Source organism: Heteronotia binoei, chromosome 7, assembly GCF_032191835.1.
Source record: "Heteronotia binoei isolate CCM8104 ecotype False Entrance Well chromosome 7, APGP_CSIRO_Hbin_v1, whole genome shotgun sequence".
NCBI lineage: Eukaryota > Metazoa > Chordata > Lepidosauria > Squamata > Gekkonidae > Heteronotia > Heteronotia binoei.
In genome coordinates this window covers 4,614,309-4,636,360 of record NC_083229.1, presented here as the reverse complement: position 1 = coordinate 4,636,360, position 22,052 = coordinate 4,614,309, and the positions used below count along the sequence as shown (strand labels likewise).

At 51.2% G+C, this 22,052-nt stretch overlaps 1 protein-coding gene across 1 annotated transcript; it reads left to right on the top strand.

Annotated features, from left to right (window-relative positions):
* The first annotated feature begins 20,611 nt into the window (after nt 1-20,611).
* HSPB9 (heat shock protein family B (small) member 9) lies at nt 20,612-21,223 on the top strand. The gene has a single exon (XM_060243053.1). It carries the CDS (start codon nt 20,612-20,614, stop codon nt 21,221-21,223), a length of 612 nt encoding a protein of 203 aa, XP_060099036.1.
* Nucleotides 21,224-22,052: the final 829 nt, after the last annotated feature.

Below are 22,052 nucleotides of genomic sequence, written 5' to 3'. Positions count from 1 at the left end.
AGAGGCCATTGCAGTGACCATCTGCTAGGCATAGCCAGACAGTGACCACGCGGCGTTCACTACACCGGGAGAGGAGAGGCTATGTATTGCGCATACACTTTCCCTGGGGGGGTAGGATACCCAGAGGGAGCCCACCCCCCCCCCCGCCCCCACTTGACTCCTAGTTTATTCTGAAGAAAGGACAGCTGGGTTTGAAGGAAGGATGGCCGTAAAGCAGAGGGGGGGGAGGACTGATGAGGACAGGTGGGGCTTTGGCGCATGGAAAGCTGCTGAAATTAACAGACGGTGGGAAGGAAACTGGGCACAGGGGTGGGGGGAAGGGAATAGATTTATGTGGCTCTGCTGTACAGAAAAAGTTGTTTTCTTTCTACCTCACTCTCCCACAACAATTTGCGTAGCTGCAGTAGGGTTCAAGGGAAGGACGGAAGTTCTAAATATTAGGCCCATCTCTTCATGCCTCTACCTGCCTATTGCAATCCCCTGTAAAACACCCAACCACCAGCTCTTCTTCCGCATTTGTGTTTTCACAGTCGCCTGTTTTTCCTTTCTATGATCTCCATCCAATGACCACAACCCCTCATCACGAAGCCTGGGCATCAGCAGTTATTTCTGTACTCCAGAGAGGGGTGTAGGGAAAGCGCTTCTTGCTTCTGAACCGCAGGGTGGGCAAAGGAATAGAGGAATTTCCACTCCTGAAATTCCCACAAGCCAGTTTGGTGTCGTGGTTAAGTGTGCGGACTCTTATCTGGGAGAACCGGGTTTGATTCCCCACTCTTCCACTTGCACCTGCTAGCATGGCCTTGGGTCAGCCAGAGCTCTCTTATCTGGGAGAACCGGGTTTGATTCCCCCCTCCTCCACTTGCACCTGCTGGGATGGCCTTGGGTCAGCCAGAGCTCTCTTATCTGGGAGAACCGGGTTTGATTCCCCCCTCCTCCACTTGCAGCTGCTGGAATGGCCTTGGGTCAGCCAGAGCACTCTTATCTGGGAGAACTGGGTTTGATTCCCCACTCCTCCACTTGCAGCTGCTGGAATGGCCTTGGGTCAGCCAGAGCTCTCTTATATGGGAGAACCGGCTTTGATTCCCAACTCCTCCACTTGCAGTTGCTGGAATGGCCTTGGGTCAGCCAGAGCTCTCTTATCTGGGATAACCGGGTTTCATTCCCAACTCCTCCACTTGCAGTTGCTGGAATGGCCTTGGGTCAGCCAGAGCTCTCTTATCTGGGAGAAGTGGGTTTGAGTCCCCATTCCTCCACTTGCACCTGCTGGGATGGCCTTGGGTCAGCCAGAGCTCTCTTATCTGGGAGAACTGGGTTTGATTCCCCACTCCTCCATTTGCACCTGCTGGGATAGCCTTGGGTCAGCCAGAGCTCTCTTATCTGGGAGAACCGGGTTTGATTCCCCACTCCTCCACTTGCACCTGCTGGAATTGCCTTGGGTCAGCCAGAGCTCTCTTATCTGGGAGAACTGGGTTTGATTCCCCCCTCCTCCACTTGCACCTGCTGGGATGGCCTTGGGTCAGCCAGAGCTCTCTTATCTGGGAGAACCGGGTTTGATTCCCCACTCCTCCACTTGCTCCTGCTGGGATGGCCTTGGGTCAGCCAGAGCTCTCTTATCTGGGAGAACTGGGTTTGATTCCCCACTCCTCCACTTGCACCCGCTGGGATGGCCTTGGGTCAGCCAGAGCTCTCTTATCTGGGGGAACCGGGTTTGATTCCCCACTCCTCCACTTGCAGCTGCTGGAATGGCCTTGGGTCAGCCAGAGCTCTCTTATCTGGGAGAACCGGGTTTGATTCCCCACTCCTCCACTTGCAGCTGCTGGGATGGCCTTGGGTCAGCCATAGCTCTCTTATCTGGGAGAACCGGGTTTGATTCCCCACTCCTCCACTTGCACCTGCTGGAATGGCCTTGGGTCAGCCATAGCTCTCTTATTTGGGAGAACAGGGTTTGATTCCCCACTCCTCCACTTGCAGCTGCTGGAATGGCCTTGGGTCAGCCAGAGCCCTCTTTTTTGGGAGAACAGGGTTTGATTCCCCACTCCTCCACTTGCACCTGCTGGAATGGCCTTGGGTCAGCCAGAGCTCTCTTATCTGGGAGAACCGGGTTTGATTCCCCACTCCTCCACTTGCAGCTGCTGGAATGGCCTTGCGTCAGCCAGAGCTCTCTTATCTGGGAGAACCGGGTTTGATTCCCCACTCCTCCACTTGCAGCTGCTGTAATTGCCTTGGGTCAGCCAGAGCCCTCTTATTTGGGAGAACAGGGTTTGATTCCCCACTCCTCCACTTGCACCTGCTGGAATGGCCTTGGGTCAGCTAGAGCTCTCTTATCTGGGAGAGCCGGGTTTGATTCCCCACTCCTCCACTTGCACCTGCTGGAATGGCCTTGGGTCATCTAGAGCTCTCTTATCTGGGAGAGCCGGGTTTGAGTCCCCACTCCTCCACTTGCACCTGCTGGAATGGCCTTGGGTCAGCCAGAGCTCTCTTATCTGGGAGAACCGGGTTTGATTCCCCACTCCTCCACTTGCAGCTGCTGGAATGGCCTTGCGTCAGCCAGAGCTCTCTTATCTGGGAGAACCGGGTTTGATTCCCCACTCCTTCACTTGCAGCTGCTGGAATGGCCTTGGGTCAGCCAGAGCCCTCTTATTTGGGAGAACAGGGTTTGATTCCCCACTCCTCCACTTGCACCTGCTGGAATGGCCTTGGGTCAGCTAGAGCTCTCACTGGAGTTATCCTTGAAAGGTGTCCTTTAAGAGCATATGTTACTGTACATTTAATCTCATCGAATGTATGTTTCATATTTATGCAATGTTGCACTGTTGGAGCTTCAAGAATACCCTGGCAAACCCAGGTACAGCGGCTACACAGGTCTGAGGTTCAGTTTTGTGTCTCGTTCACCTTCCACTGGCCGCTTTTCTTTTAGCTTTGGAACTCCTGCTAAAGACTCACACATTACAATACAATGTTACTTTGCAGCTTGTACAAATCAGAACCACAGAACTGAACATAGGACCTGTGTAGCCGCCACACCTGTCAGACTTCGGTCTGCTACCCTTTGGAGGAATCATATACAAGCGTGGCACTGTCTACGTCTTTCAAGCAAAGGAGACTGGAGACTGTACTGTAAAGTACTACCTTACAAGAGTGATGTGAAATAACATTCTGATTTTGAAAGTACTACCTTACAAGAGTGGTGTGAAATAACATTCTGATTTTGAAAGTACTACCTTACAAGAGTGGTGTGAAATAACATTCTGATTTTGAAAGTACTACCTTACAAGAGTGGTGTGAAAGAACATTGTGATTTTGAAAGTACCACCTTACAAGAGTGGTGTGAACTAACTTTTTGATTTTTCTATGGACATTTAATGAATTCTGGTTTGTGATGAGAATAATATAATTGCATCATTATGAAAGAAATTGCTTAAGCATTTATTTGCAACATTAAAAAGCAGTGGTTTATTTCTACTGTTTGCTAATCAGTTTCCGGTTTGCCCCAACTGGGGATTGGTAACCCTAGGATGGAAGGATCTGTAGACAGACAGATGTTGCCAGGTGAAGGTGCATGAGTGCCAGATACAGGAAGGTAAATTCCTGTAGACTGAGTGGTGCACATTGAGAACAGGGAAAATGTCCAAGAAGGAAGCCAAGATGATTGCGGAGCTTGTGGTTGGAGCACCTTCCCTAGTAAGAAACATCTGGGACTCTTCAGGTTGCAAAAGAAACACCAAAGGAGAACGTGAGTGATATTTATAACTGACACCAACCCTGTAGGGCAGGCCAGGCTGAGTGTCAAGCGCCAATCTTTCTCAATAAGCAGCCTTTTGTTTTAATCAAAGCTGTTTTATTGTTAGAAACTCAGGAGCTGTACGAAGGACACAAGCCTTGGGAATAATGACGTACACACAGTTACACAGTTGCTATAGAGGGTATCATCAAAGGGTACCATACAGATGCCTACTTGAGTCACGGGTTCAAAGGCTACTAAACCACTATCTATTTTATTACTAAGGAATGTAGGCTATTGGAAACATCAAACATTCTCACACTTTTCTGGGGGGAGATAAGAGCTGTCTGTGTGAACCTGGGGGAGAGGCGACTTGATGATATTGCCAGCCAGGCTGTAGCATAAACATCCTAGGGCCAGATGGATTTATTACTACCCACTGGTTGTAAAGAAGGGGGGAGCAATAGAGAGCTGGTGGCCTGCTCTTTCTCTAGGAAGAGAAATACATTACAGAAAGGAGTGCACTTGACACTGAGAGAGAGAGCAGCTGGTCCAGATTCACCCAATGAGCTCTGTGGCTGAACAGCTGTTTGGAATCTCCCCAACCACCGTCAAAACATCTCCCACTGTCACTGTTTCAGGAAGACAGAGATGAAGGGAAGGGATGAAAATAGGTAACGGCATTGCGGAAAGGACCGCTTTATTTCTTGACAAGCATGCAAAAGACATGACATCACAGTAATAATCCAGAACATCTGCAGCTACAGTCAAACCAGTTTCTCTACGGCGAGGGTTCCCACCAGCTTAGAGCGGTGGCTCTTTCACACCTATTGTGCGGCTCTTGAAACCCCCACTGGCTGGCTTAGAGAAGGCATTTGTCTCTTTAAATCACTTATCCAAGCCAAGCCAGCCAGCAGTTTGGAGAATGCATTTAAAATTAAAGTTGCTTTCTTTCCATCTCCGCCTCCCTCCCCATCTATTCCTTCCTCCCTCCCTCCCTCCAACATCTGACATTTATTCTATGTAGCTCTTGTGTTAAGCAAGTTTGGCCACCCCTGGCCTAGGGGGTTAGAGAGCTGCCAGACTAGTGCAGCGCTGGAAACTCTGGGGGGTGGGGTGCAGACTAGGGGTCTTCTCTCCCCATCATCCCCCTCCCCGCTTGCACCTTTAAGACCAACTTAGTTTTATTCGGAACATCAGCTTTCATGCGCACGCACGCTTCTTCAGAGGAGGAATGAGGAACATTAAGCAGAGCCACAGATAGCGGGTGGGGTTTGGAATGCCAAATGGTACAAAGTTGAAATCCAATAGCAGAATAATAAAAATTAACAAATTCAGAGAACCTTTGATCTGAATGCGTTAATTTTACTGTTCTGCTATTGGATGTTCACTTTGTACCATTTGGCCTTCCAAACCCCACCAGCTATATGTGTCTTTGCTTACCGTACCTCATGTCTGAAGAAGTGTCCGTGCCCACCAAAGCTGACCTTCTGAATAAAACTAAGTTGGTCTTAAAGGTGCAATCGACTCCTATTTTGTTCTACCGCTTCAGACCAACACGGCTGCCCTCTTGGACCCCTCGCCACATTCTAGACACCAAGTTCCACTAAAGGAAGTGAAGGAGAGGAGTGGGAGACATTGCATTGCGGGAGATAGGTTTCTTTTCTGGCAAGCGTAAGATACAAAGTCACAGCAATAAATGGAGACCTGTCCCGTCTGCGGTCACAGTCCTACAAAAAGTCAGGCGCCCTGGGGCAGCGCTGGAAGCGCCTTGAGGGGGTGTGGGCGCCTGCCGCGTGTCTCCTGGCCGGTCTCCGCCCCTCTCCCGGTCACTTTTCCCCTTCGGGCTTCTTCTCGTCTCTGCCGGCGGCCCCCCCGTCGTTGGGCACCTGCTTCCCCTGCTGCTGGACGGCTTCCTCCTGCTGGATGGGGACGACCCTCTCCGGGGGCGTCGTCGGGGGCAGGCGGGGGGCCTCGACCCGGAGCTGCCCGTCGGCGTGGAGGGCGCAAGCCACGGCCTCCAGGTCCGCGTCGTCGGGCAACAGCGCCTCCTTGTACACCTCCCGGTAATCCCGGGCGCAGCAGCCGTCGGGGGCCCGCCTCTGGGTCTCCCGCTTGGCCGTCACCTTCAGCCTCCTGCCGTCCAGCCGCACCGCCACGTCCTCGGGGGAGAAGCCGGCCAGGTCGAGGGAGAGGCGCACGGGGCCCTCCCGCCGGGAGCCTCCCGGGCTGGCCAGACGGGCGCCGGCGAGCGAAAGGAGGGTGGGCGCGTCGAGCAGGAGGGAGCCCTTCCTGCGCTCCAGCGCGTCCAGGTAGGCGTAGGCGTCCTCCAGCACCAGGTCCAGCAAGCCCTCGGGGGTCTGCGCTGTTTTCCAGCCGGCGACCCAGACGGGGCTCAAGTCCGCAGCCGACGGGGCGACCCACACGCGTCGGGACATGCTGCGGGAGACGGTGCCTTGCTGCGCTTTTGGCGCCGCTGCGCCTCCCTTTAGAGTCTCCCCTGGTCGGTCCAGACGCGCCCAGAAGCTTCGCCCGCCTCCTCCGCTCCTTACATGGGCCTGGCGGGCGGGAGCGGGCGGGGACTCCTGCAGAAGCACAGCCCAGCCGGGCCCGCCTCTGCCAGACCTTTCGGTGACCTCCGCCCGCGCCTGGAAGCTTCTGGCTGGACCGCGTGGTCCCGGGAAGGGGTTCGGCTGCAGAGGGGAGGGGGAGTTGCCGCAGGACCTGAATGCAGGCTTGGGGAGGAGGGGGGGGGGGGTCGCATGCCCAGCCCTCGGCGCTGGCTCTTGGCCTTTGGCTGCCGCGCGTAAAGAGCCTCAGCGTAGTGTTGCCAATCCCCAGGTGGGGGCAGGGGATCCCCCGGTTTGGAGGCCCTCCCCCCGCTTCAGGGTCGTCAGAAAGCGGGAGAGGGGAGGGGAGGGGAGGGAAATGTCTGCTGGGAACTCTATTATTCCCTATGGAGATTTATTCCCATAGAAAATCATTGAGAATTGATGTGTGGGTATCTGGGGCTTTGGGGTGGCTGTTTTTTGGGGTAGAGGCACCAAATTTTCAGTATAGCATCTAGTGCCTCTCCCCAAAATACCCCCCAAGTTTCAAAAAGATTGGACCAGGGGGTCCAATTCTATGAGCCTCAAAAGAAGGTGCCCCTATCCTTTATTATTTCCTATGGAAGGAAGGAATTGAAAAGGTGTGCCGTCCCTTTAAATGTGAGGGCCAGAACTCCCTTTGGAGTTCAATGATGCTTGTCACAGCCTTGATCTTGGCTCCACCCCTAATGTCTCCTGGCTCCACCCCCAACGTCCCCAGATATTTCTTGAATTGGACTTGGCAACCCTACCTGAGCGCCATGTCCTCCGATGTCCCATGGTCTCCCAAACTGTGTTTTCGCTTTATCTCAAGAAAGGAGGCTGTGGAGGAAAGAAGAAGAAAGGAGGATTTCTGCCCTGCCCTGCCCTCCACTCTGAGCAGCTCACAATCTTCCCTGTGAGGTTGGATGAGAGCCCTGACGGAAGCTGCCCTTTCAAGGACAACTCTGGGAGAGCTCTGGCTGACCCAGGGCCGTTCCAGCAGCTGCATGAAGAAGAAGACGACCATAGATTTATATCCCACCCTTTTCTCTGAATCAGAGTGTAAGAGCGGCTCGCAATCTCCTTTTATCTGTGAATTTAGGTGGAAGTGTTTGTGAGTTTCCTGCACTGTGCAGGGGGTTGGACTAGATGACCCTGGAGGTCCCTTCCAACTCTATAATTCTATGATTCCTCCGCCACAACAGACACCCAGCTTCAAGAGGAGATTGGATAAAAATATGGAGCAGAGGTCCATCAGTGACTATTAGCCACAGTGTGTGTGTGTGTGTGTGTGTGTGTGTGTGTGTGTATTGGCCACTGTGTGACGCAGTGTTGGACTGGATGGGCCATTGGCCTGATCCAACATGGCTTCCCTTATGTTTTATGAGGTGGGTGGGGCTGAGAGAGCTCTCCCAGAAGCTGCCCTTTCAAGGACAACTCCTGCTAGAGCTATGGCTGACTCAGGGCCATTCCAGCAGCTGCAAGTGGAGGAGTGGGGAATCAGACCCGGTTCTCCCGGAAAAGAGTCCGCACACTTCACCACTACACCAAACTGGCTCTTTCAAGGCTTATAACTTGAATAAAACTTGTTAGATTTATAAAAGTGTCCGTCCTTAGACTTGAACTTTGGCTCCGTGTTTGGAACAATTTGTAATTGCGGGGAGGGGGGCGGTACACAGTCGAAGCCCCTTTGGCCGACCTGGGGGCGAGAAGGGGGACGTTGTTTGAAAGGCCCCGCGCTGACTGAGCTGTAGCTGCTCGCGAATTCCGACCGGGGTTGGCGGCGCGCCTGCAAATGAGTGCGCGCCCACCAGGGGCCGCCCTCGAGCTCCAGATCCCGAGCGGGGGAAGCTTCCAGGCGCTTCTGGACGGCCGCTGCTAGCATAAATGGAGGTTCGACGGTCGCAGCCCAGCCGAGCGAGGCGTCGGAGCTGGAGCAAGGCACGACCAGAGAGGCAGCAAGCAAGAGGCCATGCCCAGGCGACCCACCGCCGCCAGCCTGCTGGAGCAGGTGCTGGAAGACGCCTATGCCCACCTGGACGCCCTGGAGGGCTGGAGGGGCTCGCTGCTGGACGCGCCCACCCCCCTCCTCTCGCTCAGCGACGCCCGCCTGCCCAGCCCGGGAGGCTCCCGGCGGGAGGGCCCCGTGCGCCTCTCCCTCGACCTGGCCGGCTTCTCCCCCGAGGACGTGGCGGGGCGGCTGGACGGCAGGAGGCTGAAGGTCAAGCGGGAGACCCAGAAGCGGGCCCCCGACGGCTGCTGCGCCCGCGACTACCGGGAGGTGTACAAGGAGGCGCTGCTGCCCGACGACGCGGACCTGGAGGCCGTGGCTTGCGCCCTCCACGCCGACGGGAAGCTCCGCGTCGAGGCCCCCCGTCTGCCCCCGACGACGCCCCCGGAGAGGGTCCTCATCCGGATCCAGCGGGAGGAGGAAGCCGTCGAGCAAGGGAAACAGGTGCCCAGCGTCGGAGAGGCGGCCGAGGTCCGAGGAGACGAGAAGGAGGCTGAAAGAGAAAAGTGAGGGGGTCTGGAGGGGCGGGGGGAGAGAGAGAATACCCGCAAGGACCCCCGAGGACCCTCTGGGCTTCGCTTCATCGACGCCACGCCAATCGGGCAGTCCTGTGGCCCTCGAGGTGGAAAAGAGCCCCCTTGTGGATGGGAGACGTTTTCTGTTTTGCTGACCTTTCCCAGTTTTTGCTCTGGGTTTGTATATTTTCAGCGCTTGGCACAAGAAATAAAATCTGCTATTCTTCCAGTTCCGTTCTGCACTCTTCTTTATTTCCAAACGTCCTGAAATGGTGGCAGTGGGGTGTAGCGGTTAGACAGTTTGGCTGGTTGGGGTGCCCTGAAATCCCTGCTCAGCTCTGGGACTCACTGGGGGACTCTGGACTCGTCAGGCTGGCCTACCTCGCAGGGCTGCTCTTTGCAGCAGGAGAGAAGCCTGCACGCCTCTCTGTGGCCCTTGGAGGAAGGAGGCGAGAAAAGAAAGTGGACCGTGGGTGGAAATAGCAAGTTGGGGCTTACTGACCAGCTGAGAAACACCAGTTCTTAAGCAATAGTTTGATTCTTTTTTTAAGCCTGAAAAGCAGAAAGTGTGTATTTTTGGGGGGGATGGGATTGAGGCATACCTTATTCCCCCCATAATTGCCTCTGTTTCAAGGATCTTGCTCTGTGATTTTGCATCCTTTAATGTGTCACAGAATCATACGAGTTGGAAGGGGCCATAGAGACCATCTAGTCTACCCCCCTGCTTCATGCAGGATCAGCCTCGAGCATCTCCGACAAATAATCATCCAGCCACGTTTTGAAGACTGCCGATGAAGGGGAGCTCACCGCCTTCCTAGGCAGCCGGGTCAACCTCGGAACTATGACCATTAAAAAAATGTTTTCCTAATATCCAGCCGATACTTTTTAGTTTGTAATTTGAGCCCATTGCTTCGGTTCCTATCCTCGACTGCCAAGTGGACCGGCTCCTTGCCCTCCTCTAAATGAAAAGCATTTCAAATATTTTCTCCATTGGCTGAGGCTCCTCCCCCTCCTGGTCCCTTGGGAAAGGAAGGAAAGAGCCAGAGCTTCCTTTGCCCAATTCCCTGGATCCAATGGGAGAAATACAAGCCTCTCTTCCTTCTATTGGCTGAGGCTCCTCCCCCTCCTGGTCCCCTGGGGAAGGAAGGAAAGAACCAGAGCTTCCTTTGCCCAGCTCCCTGGAGCCCATGGGAAAAATGCAAAGAAAGCATCCTTAAGACCGATGAGTGCTAACGTTTTAAGCATGTTTCAAGTTTTAGATATATATATATATATTGTGTGTTTGTGTTCTTTATAAAATTTAAATCTCTGCTACCTAATTTAAATTAAAAAGCCCCGTGGCTCAGAGTGGTAAAGCTGCAGTACTGCAGTCGGAGCCCTCTGCTCACGACCTGAGTTCGATCCCAGCGGAAGCTGGTTCAAGTAGCCCGCTCCAGGTTGACTCAGCCTTCCATCCTTCCGAGATCAGTAAAAGAGTCCCCAGCTTGCTGGGGGGAAAGTGTAGATGACTGGGGAAGGCAATGGCAACCCACCCCGTAAAAAGTCTGCCGTGAAAACGTTGTGAAAGCAACATCACCCCAGAGTCAGAAATGGCTGGTGCTTGCACAGGTAAACCTTTTACCTTTAAGAACATAAGAACATAAGAGAAGCCATGTTGGATCAGGCCAACGGCCCATCAAGTCCAACACTCTATGTCACACAGTGGCAAAAAATTTTATATACACACATACACTGTGGCTAATAGCCACTGATGGACCTGTGCTCCATATTTTTATCTAAACCCCTCTTGAAGGTGGCTATACTTGTGGCCGCCACCACCTCCTGTGGCAGTGAATGCCACATGTTAATCACCCTTTGGGTGAAGAAGTACTTCCTTTTATCCGTTTTAACCTTTCTGCTCAGCAATTTCATCGAATGCCCACGAGTTCTTGTATTGTGAGAAAGGGAGAAAAGTACTTCTTTCTCCATCCCATGCATTATCTTGTAAACCTCTCTCATGTCACCCCGCAGTCGACGTTTCTCCAAGCTAAAGAGTCCCAAGCGTTTCAACCTTTCTTCATAGGGAAAGTGCTCCAGCCCTTTAATCATTCTAGTTGCCCTTCTCTGGACTTTCTCCAATGCTATAATATCCTTTTTGAGGTGCGGCGACCAGAACTGCACACAGTACTCCAAATAAGACCGCACCATCGATTTATACAGGGGCATTATGATACTGGCTGATTTGTTTTCAATCCCCTTCCTAATAATTCCCAGCATGGCGTTGGCCTTTTTTATTTTTATTACCTTTACCTAATTTCAATAGGTACACATGTGGCCCGACCCGACCCGACATGGCTCAGCTCAACCCAACATGGCCCAGCCCCTCAAGGTTTCATTTATGTCCGATCCGGCCCTCATAACAAATGTTTGACACCCCTGCTTTAAGGGAACTTTTTAAAAAGTTTCCCTGAAAAATGATGAGGTGCCGAAACATAAAGCTGACTTGACTTCTCTCCTTATACTAGCAGCAAAAATTTTAATAGCACACCAATGGAAATCCAAGGCACTTCCTACAAAAAGACAATGGTTCTTGAAGATCTGGGACATAATTGTAACGGACAAGATAGCAAGCACTATCCTGCAATCTGAAGTACTAGAAAGCGGAAAGGATAATAATTCTTTTGTTGGAAAATGGTTGTATTTCTTTGAGTTTGTGCAAAACCAACAAAATGCCCTGTGTAAACTACCAGAAAAATATACAAATTTTGTATTCTACTAAATCTCTCAACATAATATTGTAATCGTAATGAGATAGCTGGAGTTTTAGATGTTATAGTTGTATACATTAGATTTGTTAATGTTTTATTAATATCAATAAAAATGATTTAAACTGGAAAAAAAAAGTTTCCCTGGATGTTCATTTACAGGTGTCTTGTTTCTTCCTTATTCGTAAGGGTAACATTGTACTGAAATTTACAAAATTATGGCATTGCAGACACCTTCGTTTAGTAAATGCAGGGCGGGAGTCTCTGAGCTAACAGTCGCTGTGCATTCAAAGCATTTGTGCAATGAAACAACTACTGTGAGGTCCCTGTTGAGTCTCCTGGAAGGTTGAGTTGTTCTCCTACCCTACAGGTTTCTCAGTCTTGTGACTCTTGAGGTCAGATCTGGGTCCATTGTGTCTGGGGATCTGAAAGACTTTTTCTACCATCTATGCCTGAAGGAGTACTTCCGACATATGCAAGAACAGAAGAGTATGTATACCTTCCAGGACACTCAGTGGGGGACATCAAAATAGCTGCTTTATTTCAAAAGAACTTCAGAAATGGATGGGAATAAGAGACTGCCGAATTGCAAGTTATTGTAACACTCAGGACAATGGAACCCCAGGACTTAACAGAGACATTGGCTTCTTCTCTCACTATTTTATTTATTTATTTATTTTATGATTTGTATCCCGCCCTTCCCACCAAGGTGGCTCAGGGCGGCTTACAACAGATAAATCAAACATAACATTTAAGTTAGGTATTTAAGACATTTAAACATTTAAAGCATTTAAAACATTTAAAACATATAAACATTTAAGCATTGCGGCAGTATAAATAACAAGAATCTGATAGAACTACACTTAGTTTCCTATGCCAGTTAGGTGTAAGCCAGCTGGAAGAGGGTTGTCTTACAGGCCCTGCGGAACTGAGTAAGGTCCCGCAGGGCCCTCACCTCCTCCGGCAGCTAGTTCCACCATGAAGGGGCCATAACAGAGAAGGCCCTGTCCCTAGTAGATTTTAAGCGGGCTTCTTTTGGCCCAGGGATAACGAGAAGATTTTGTGTTCCTGATCTCAGTACTCTCTGGGGAACATGTGGGGAGAGACGGTCCTTCAGGTAGGCAGGTCCTAGGCCATATAGGGCTTTAAAGGTAATGACCAGCACCTTGTACCGGACTCGGTATCTTATTGGCAGCCAGTGCAGAACCCGAAGACCCAGCCGAATGTGCTCCCATCTTGGGAGCCCCAATAACAGCCGGGCCGCAGCATTCTGCACCAACTGCAATTTCCGAGTTTGGCACAGGGGCAGCCCCATGTAGAGGGCATTACAGTAGTCCCACCTCGAGGTGACCGTAGCGTGGATCACTGTTGCTAGATCGTCGCGTTCCAGGAAGGGAGCCAACTGCCTTGCCCGCCTAAGATGAAAAAACGCGGACTTGGCAGTGGCTGCTATTTGAGCCTCCATCACTACACATGCTAACTCAGTTCTCACACCCAGAAATCAAATAATGTTGTTCTAAATGGTGTCATAGGACATAAACTTAGTTCTCACATCCATTGATAATTGCTTTATTACCTGTATTCCAATTTAATGCAATTTTCACATCTTACCTAATGTGTTATTCCAGTCTTAGCTGTATGTATCATGTAGACATTTTCACTCCAATTAGCTCTTCCTGGCAATTTAAACCTCCCGCCCTTACCTATATGTAATATTTGAAGAAATCTGTTTCAATTAATCTTAGGGAGTGAACATACTAAGTCTCTCAGTTCTTGCTTATACCCTGGGTGAGTGGGCGTCAATGTGGCAGATGAGGTTCAATGTGGCCAAGTGCAAAGTAATGCACATTGGGGTCAAGAATCCCAGCTGCAAATACAAGTCGATGGGGTGTGAACTGGCAGAAACTGACCAAGAGAGAGATCTTGGGGTCGTGGTAGAGAACTCACTGAATATGTCAAGGCAGTGTGCGATTGCAATAAAAAAGGCCAATGCCATGCTGGGAATTATTAGGAAGGGAACTGAAAACAAATCAGCCAGTATCATAATGCCCCCGTATAAATCGATGGTGCGGTCTCATTTGGAGTACTGTGTACAATTCTGTTCACCGCACCTCAAAAAGGATATTATAGCATTGGAAAAAGTGCAGAAAAGGGCAACTAGAATGATTAAAGGTTTGGAACACTTTCCCTATGAAGAAAGGTTGAAACGCTTGGGGCTCTTTAGCACCTTTTTTATTCAAAGTTTTATTCTGGGTCGAAGCTATCCTGTGCAAGCACACTTCAGCAGATACAGGCGAAACAGAGTTTAGAGTCAAGATTCATAAGTACGTACTAGGTGATTATAGCTGGATGGATGTGAGAGAGAGCTGTGAAGGGCAGTAAATTAGCAAGCAAATACAAAAGTTAACAAGCAGGCATGTGAACAAGGTGTGAGTCCAGTGGTATCTACGAGTCAAGTTCCATAATGGGTAAGAACATAAGAGAAGCCATGTTGGATCAGGCCAAGGGCCCATCCAGTCCAACACTCTGCGTCACACAGTGGCCAATATATATACACACTGTGCCTAATAGCCACTGATGGACCTCTGCTCCATATCTTTATCTAACCCCCTCTTGAAGCTGGCTATGCTTGTAGCCGCCACCACCTCCTGTGGCAGTGAATTCCACACGTTAATCACCCTTTGGGTGAAGAAGGACTTCCTTTTATCCGTTCTAACCTGACTGCTCAGCAATTTCATTGAATGCCCACGAGTTCCTGTATTGTGAGAAAGGGAGAAAAGGACTTCTTTCTCTGCCTTCTCCATCCCATGCAGAATCTTGTAAACCTCTATCATGTCACCCCGCAGTCGACGTTTCTCCAAGCTGAAGAGGCCCAAGCGTTTTAACCTTTCTTCATAGGGAAAGTGTTCCAAACCTTTAATCATTCTAGTTGCCCTTTTCTGCACTTTTCCCAATGCTATAATATCCTTTTTGAGGTGCGGTGACCAGAATTGTACACAGTATTCCAAATGAGACTGCACCATCGATTTATACTGGCTGATTTGTTTTCAATTCCCTCGCATTGGCCTTTTTTATTGCAATCGCACACTGTCTTGACATTTTCAGTGAGTTATCTACCACGACCCCAAGATCTCTCTCTTGGTCAGTCTCTGCCAGTTCACACCCCATCAACTTGTATTTGTAGCTGGGATTCTTGGCCCCATTGTGCATTACTTTGCACTTGGCCACATTGAACCGCATCTGCCACGTTGACGCCCACTCACCCAGCCTCAACAGATCCCTTAAATAACAATCCCTGGATGAGCTCCACCACCTATTTTTCTACAAAACAACCCCTGCCTCCACATCTATGTTTCCTGCTTGGAGAAGGGAAGGGAGAGAAGGGGGGGGGCGGGTGGTGTTTATCCATCTACTTGCAGAGAGAACCCAGCTGTGTGCAGACACTGGTGATTTAAGAGGGTTCTACGAAGCCCTGAAGGCAGTATATGGCCATCATATCAGGCTCAGAGTCCCTTGCATAGTGCAGACGGCCAAGTGCTCCTCACAGACAAGGCATCCATACTGAACCGGTGGTCGGAGTATTTTCAGGTTCTCTTCAGTGCCAACCGCGTAGTTCAAGATTCAGCAATCCACCTCACCCCACTTCAACCGGTGAAAACAGAGTTGGATGAGATCCCCACCCTAGAAGAGACTGTTAAAGCCATCAAGCAACTGAAAAGTGGCAAGGCAGCAGGAGTTGATGGAATTCCACCAGAGATCTGGAAGTATGGGGGCACAGTACTACACAGCTCACTTCACAAAGTACTTGTCACCTGCTGGGAACAAGGCAAATTACCACAGGACTTTCGCGATGCAATCATCATCACCCTATACAAGAACAAAGGGGAAAAGTCAGACTGCTCCAACTACCGGGGATAACCCTGCTCTCCATCGCAGGAAAAATCCTTGCCAGAATACTCCTGAACAGACTGGTGCCCACCATTGCAGAAGAACTCCTCCCAGAGAGCCAGTGCGGCTTCAGAGCTAACAGGAGCACCACCGACATGGTATTTGTTCTCAGGCAGCTCCAAGAGAAATGCAGGGAACAGAACAAGGGTCTGTATGTGACTTTTGTCGACGTTACCAAAGCTTTCGATACTGTTAGCAGGAAAGGCCTGTGGCAAATCTTGGAACGTTTAGGATGTCCCCCAAGGTTCCTCAGCATGGTCATCCAGCTACACGAAGACCAGCGAGGCCAAGTCAGACACTGCAACGACCTCTCGGAGCCCTTCCCAATAGGCACAGGTGTAAAGCAAGGCTGCGTTCTCGCGCCAACTCTCTTTACGATCTTCTTTAGCATGATGCTTCAAAGAGCCGCAGTAGATCTAGATGAGGACGATGGTGTCTACATCCGCTATCGCACCGATGGCAGCCTGTTCAACCTGAGGCGACTAAAGGCACACTCCACGACAATGGAAAAACTCATCCGAGAGCTACTGTTTGCTGATGATGCTGCACTCGTCTCCCACTCGGTATCAGCTCTGCAGCATATGACGTCCTGCTTTGCAGAGGCTGCCAAGCTATTCGGCCTAGAAGTTAGTCTGAAGAAGACAGAAGTTCTCCACCAGCCTGCACCCCAGGAAGATTATCACCCTCCCTGCATCACTGTGGGTGAATCAGTTCTGAAGACAGTCCAGCAGTTCAGCTACCTGGGGTGCATCATCTCCTCAGATGCCAAGATCGACAAGGAGATTGACAACAGGCTGGCAAAGGCAAACCGTGCATTTGGCCGACTGCACAAAAGAGTGTGGAGCAACAAGCATCTGAAAAAAGGCACAAAGATCAATGTTTACAAAGCGGTTGTGATGACAACCCTCATCTATGGCTCCGAATCGTGGGTTTTATACCGTCATCACCTGCGACTCCTTGAGCGCTTTCATCAGCGCTGCCTTCGCACCATCCTCAACATCCACTGGAGTGACTTTGTGACCAACACTGAAGTCCTCAAGCGGGCAGAGGTTACCAGCATCGAGGCACTGCTGTTGAAGACGCAGCTGCGCTGGGCGGGGCATATTTCTAGGATGGAAAACCACCGCCTGCCCAAGATTGCCCTGTATGGCGAACTCTCCACCGGCCATCGAAATAGAGGGGCACCAAAGAAGAGGTACAAGGACTCCTTGAAGAAATCCCTTAGCACCTGTCACATCAACCATCACCAGTGGTCTGACCTAGCCTCAGATCGCAAAGCATGGAGGCACACCATCCACCAGGCTGTCTCTTCCTTTGAGAACACACGCATAGCTGGTCTTGAGGACAAAAGAAGATTGAGGAAGAATCGCACTGCTACAGCACCAACCCTAAATCAGACTTTTCCCTGCAGCCGCTGTGGCCGGACCTGCCTGTCCCACATTGGTCTTGTCAGCCACCAGCGAGCCTGCAGCAAACGTGGACTATTGCACCCTTCTTAAATCTTCGTTCGCGAAGCCAAGCCGAGAGAGAGAGAGAGTCTGCTCTGCTAGCTTAATTAGCATTTAGAAGAAGGTGAGCTTGGAAGATCCTTACACCACTGACTCCTTTCTTTCCAGCCCAGAGGAAAAAACACACATGGGGGGGGGGAGTTTTCCTGCCTCACAATGTCTCAGGAGAAAAATGCATTTCTTCACAGAATCCACTATCCCATTCATGCCTTTGAAGAACATTATCTCTCCTTCTTGAAAATCAAAAATGGACTGGAAAAGTTTCATACACTCAAAGGAGTTTGTCATACCTGGCACTGGTTGCCGGGGGGGGTGGCGGAGACCTGAGTCCCCCAGTCCCTATATTGGTATTGGGGGGCTCCAGCCCAAGCCCCCCCCCATAGCATAGGGTTAGGAGGGGGAGAAAAAGTTCTCTTTCGTCAGCCCCCTCCACCCCATCCATAATCTGATCAAACTCTGGAGACCAAGTCCTATGAGGAAAGGTTGAAGGAGCTGGGCATATTTAGCCTGGAGAGGAGGCAGCTGAGAGGTGATAGGATCACCATCTTCAAGTACTTGAAGGGCTGTCATCTAGAGGATGGGGTGGAATTGTTTTCTGTGGCCCCGGAAGGCAGGACCAGAACCAGTGGGTTGAAAATAAATCAAAAGAGTTTCCGGCTCAACCTTAGGAAGAACTTCCTGACTGTTAGAGCAGTTCCTCAGTGGAACAGGCTTCCTCCTTGGGAGGTGGTGGGCTCTCCTTCCTTGCAGGTTTTTAAACAGAGGCTGGGTGGCCATCTGACAGCAATGAAGATCCTGTAAATTTAGGGGGAGGGGTTTGTGAGTTTCCTGCATTGTGCAAGGGGTTGGACTAGATGACCCTGGAGGTCCCTTCCAACTCTATGATTCTAGGATTCCATCCATTCCTGCCCTTCCTCAGTTGTCTCTTCTCTGAACTGAAAAATCCCAGATTCTTCAAACGAAAGACATGAGCAAAGGATATGCATGGAAACTACTGAACAAAGCAGGAGTCAAGTGGCACCTTTAAGACCAATGAAGTTTTATTCAGAACGTAAGCTTTCCTGTGCTAAAAGCACACTTCTTCAGACAAGGGGATAAGGTACAGTGGGCTGAAATACATGCAGTTTGTGGGTTAAGAGGGCAAACTGATACAAAGCTTGGATCATATGGCAAAAAAGGGTAACAAATTAGAAGCCATTTTTTGTTGTTCTTTCTTGCCACCTCTTGTTTGACTACATCCAGCTTACCTTGATTCATAGACCTTACATTCCACGTCCAATACAGTATTGTTCTTTGCAGCATTGGACTTTCCTTTCAGACACATCCACAGCTGAGCGTCCTTTCGGCTTTGGCCTAGCTGCTTCACTCTTTCTGTGGTTACCCTCCGCTCTTCCCCAGTAGCATATTGGGCACCTTCTGTCCTTAGGGGCTCAACTTCCGGGGCCATATCTTTTAGCCTTTTGTTACTGTCCATGGGCTTTTTTTGGCAAGGATACTGGAGTGGGTTGCCATTTTTCTTCTCCAGTGGATCACATTTTGTTTGGGTTCTCATCTGTGGAAGGAAGTCCTCCTTCACCCAAAGGGTGATTAACACGTGGAATTCACTGCCACAGGAGGAGGTGGCGGCTACAAGCATAGCCAGCTTCAAGAGGGGGTTAGATAAAAATATGGAGCAGAGGTCCATCTGTGGCTATTAGCCACAGTGTGTCTGTGTGTAAATCCATCCATCCATCCATCCATCAATCAATCATTTTAGCCACTGTGTGACACAGAGTGTTGGACTGGAGGGGCCACTGGCCTGATCCAACATGGCTTCTCTTAGGTTCTTATGTGTGACACAGAGTGTTGGACTGGAGGGGACACTGGCCTGATCCAACATGGCTTCTCTTATGTTCTTATGTGACACAGAGTGTTGGACTGGAGGGGCCACTGGCCTGATCCAACATGGCTTCTCTTAGGTTCTTATGTGTGACACAGAGTGTTGGACTGGAGGGGACACTGGCCTGATCCAACATGGCTTCTCTTATGTTCTTATGTGACACAGAGTGTTGGACTGGAGGGGACACTGGCCTGATCCAGCAGGGCTTATCTTATGTTCTTATGAGACACAGAGTGTTGGACTGGAGGGGCCACGGGCCTGATCCAACATGGCTTCTCTTATGTTCTTATGTGACACAGAGTGTTGGACTGGAGGGGCCACTGGCCTGATCCAACAGGGCTTCTCTTATGTTCTTATGTGACACAGAGTGTTGGACTGGAGGGGCCACTGGCCTGATCCAACAGGGCTTATCTTATGTTCTTATGAGACACAGAGTGTTGGACTGGAGGGGCCACTGGCCTGTTCCAACATGGCTCGCAACAGTGATCCACGCAACGGTCACCTCAAGACTAGACTACTGTAATGCCCTCTACTTGGGGCTACCTCTGTGCCGGACTCAGAGACTGCAGCTAGTGCATAATGCGGCGGCCAGGCTGTTGTTGGGACTCCCAAAACGGGAACATATACAGCCGAGGCTACGTGAACTGCACTGGCTGCCGATTATATACCGGGTCCAGTACAAAGTGTTGGTCATTACCTTTAAAGCCTTATATGGCTGAGGACCTGCCTACCTGAGGGACCGTCTTTCCCCGTATGAACCCCAGAGAGCACTGAGGTCAGTCGGGAAAAATCTAATGACCATCCCTGGGCCGAAGGAGATTAAATACCAGAACACTAGAGCACGGGCATTTTCAATCGCGGCCCCTACCCTATGGAACCGACTCCCCGAGGAGGTGCGGGCCCTGCGGAACCTTGATCAGTTCCGCAGGTGCCTGCAAGACCGCCCTTTTCAAACTTGCACACTTGGACTGCTAAGAAGATCGGTAATTAAAGATCCGCCAATGCGGTTTGAAGACCTATACCGCTGAATAACTGCACTTATTGGGATTGGTTTTAATGTTATTAAGTTTAATGTTTTAATGTTTTATATTGTTAAATTTAAGGCTTTTATCTACTATCTACTATTGTATGTTTTTATAAAATGTTGTTAGCCGCCCTGAGCCTGCCGAGGTGGGGAGGGCGGGATATAAATAAAATTTATTATTATTATTATTATTGTTATTATTATTGTTATTATGTCACTTGACTCCTGCTTTCTTCAGCTGCTTCAGACCAACACGGCTGCCCGCTTGGATCTATTCGTTTTGTAGCTCTTTTGCAGGACCGGCTGAAGAAGAGTCCAAAAGGCCGGGCGCCCCCGGAGAAGGAGGCGGCGCTTCGGACTGCTGCCGCGCCAGCCTGCTTTCCCCCCCCCCCCGCGCCCTCTCTTCGCGGCCGAGCCCCTTCGAGCAGCCGCCAGGCGCAGCTGGAAGCTTCCAGTGGCACGGCGAAGTCTCCGGCGCGTCTGCAGAGGGCGCGCCGTCCGGGCTCCTCCTCCCAGCGCCGGAGAAGGCGGAGAGGAGGCGGGGGAAGCTTCGCGAAGGGTGTGGAGCGGCTGAGCCGACGAGCATAAAAGCAGCCGTCGGCGGCGCTGTGGCGCAACGAGCCGTGCAGAAGCAGCGGGCGAGACTTGGAGTCTCCAACTTGGAGAGGCTGCGAAGCGCCCCGAGCGCGCCATGCAGAGGTCTGCTTCCAAACGCGGGTGGGTCGCCCCGGCGGCGGTGCCTCCGAGCCCCGTCTGGGTCACGGGCTGGAAGACGGCGCAGACCCCCGAGGGCTTGCTGGACCTGGTGCTGGAGGACGCCTACGCCTACCTGGACGCGCTGGAGCGCAGGAAGGGCTCCCTCTTGCTCGACGCGCCCACCCTCCTCACGCTCGCCGGCGCCCGTCTGGCTAGCCCGGGAGGCTCCCGGCGGGAGGGCCCCGTGCGCCTCTCGCTCGACCTGGCCGGCTTCTCCCCCGAGGACGTGGCGGTGCAGCTGGACGGCAGGAAGCTGAAGGTGACGGCCAAGCGGGAGACCAAGAAGCGGGCCCCCGACGGCTGCTGCGCCCGGGATTACCGGGAAGTGTCCCGGGAGGTGCTGCTGCCCGAAGACGCGGACCTGGAGGCCGTGGCCTGCGCCCTCAACGCCGACGGGCAGCTCCGCATCGAGGCCCCCCGCCTGCCCCCGACCACGCCCCCGGAGAGAGTCGTCCCCATCCACATCCAGCGGGAGGAAGAAGCCGTCGGGCAGGGGAAACAGGTGCCCAACGACGGAGAAGAGAAGAAGCCCGAAGGAAACAAATAACCGGGAGGGGGGGAGGCGAAGACCGGCCAGCACGGACCACGCTGCATGCGCCCCCATCCACGTTGTAACTTTTGAGTGCTTGCCAGAAAACAAACCTGTCGTTTCCCCAATGCAATGTCCTCCACCCCTCTTCTTTACTTCCTTTATAGCAACTGGGTAGTTAGGCGGTTAGAGCATCTGTTGTTGGGGAAATCCTCCTTAGTCCTCAAGGGGGGAAGTTTGGGTTTTTGATGCAATTTCACTTCCTGTCGTCATGAGTTAATTAAGTGCTTGTATATGCATGCTGATGTTTAGCCAGTGAGTAGGTAGAGCCGGTGAGAATGTGTGCACCTACCTCCCGCCAAAGCTGGGTGTCAATATGCATAGTGGCCATTGAGGGAGAGCCCTAATAGGCTAATCCATATATTTGGGTGGTGGTCTAAGGGAAACCATTTGGTCAGTTTGATTGCCCTTTGTGTGAAGCCCTTGGATCTCCCTGCAGTTGAAGTTAGGACTTGAGAGAGTCGAGATGTAGCCTAGAAGCTAGATAGGATATTGCAGGGGTGGCCAATGGTAGCTCTCCAGATGTTTTTTTTTTTTGCCTACAACTCCCATCAGCCCCAGCCAGCCTGGCCAGCCCGCTTTGGTGGGGTAGGGCGGGATATAAATCGAACAAAACAAATTCTTTGCTTCCTAGAAATCCCAGCCATCCCTTTCCTCGCTAGTAAACTACTTTGTTTCTTAAGCTAAACTCTGTGCCTGGCTGTTGTTTTGTGGTTTTGTCCATGTTACTCTGCTAATCGTATATCTAAACTCTAACAGGGGATTGATGGAGAGAGAAGACCTGCAG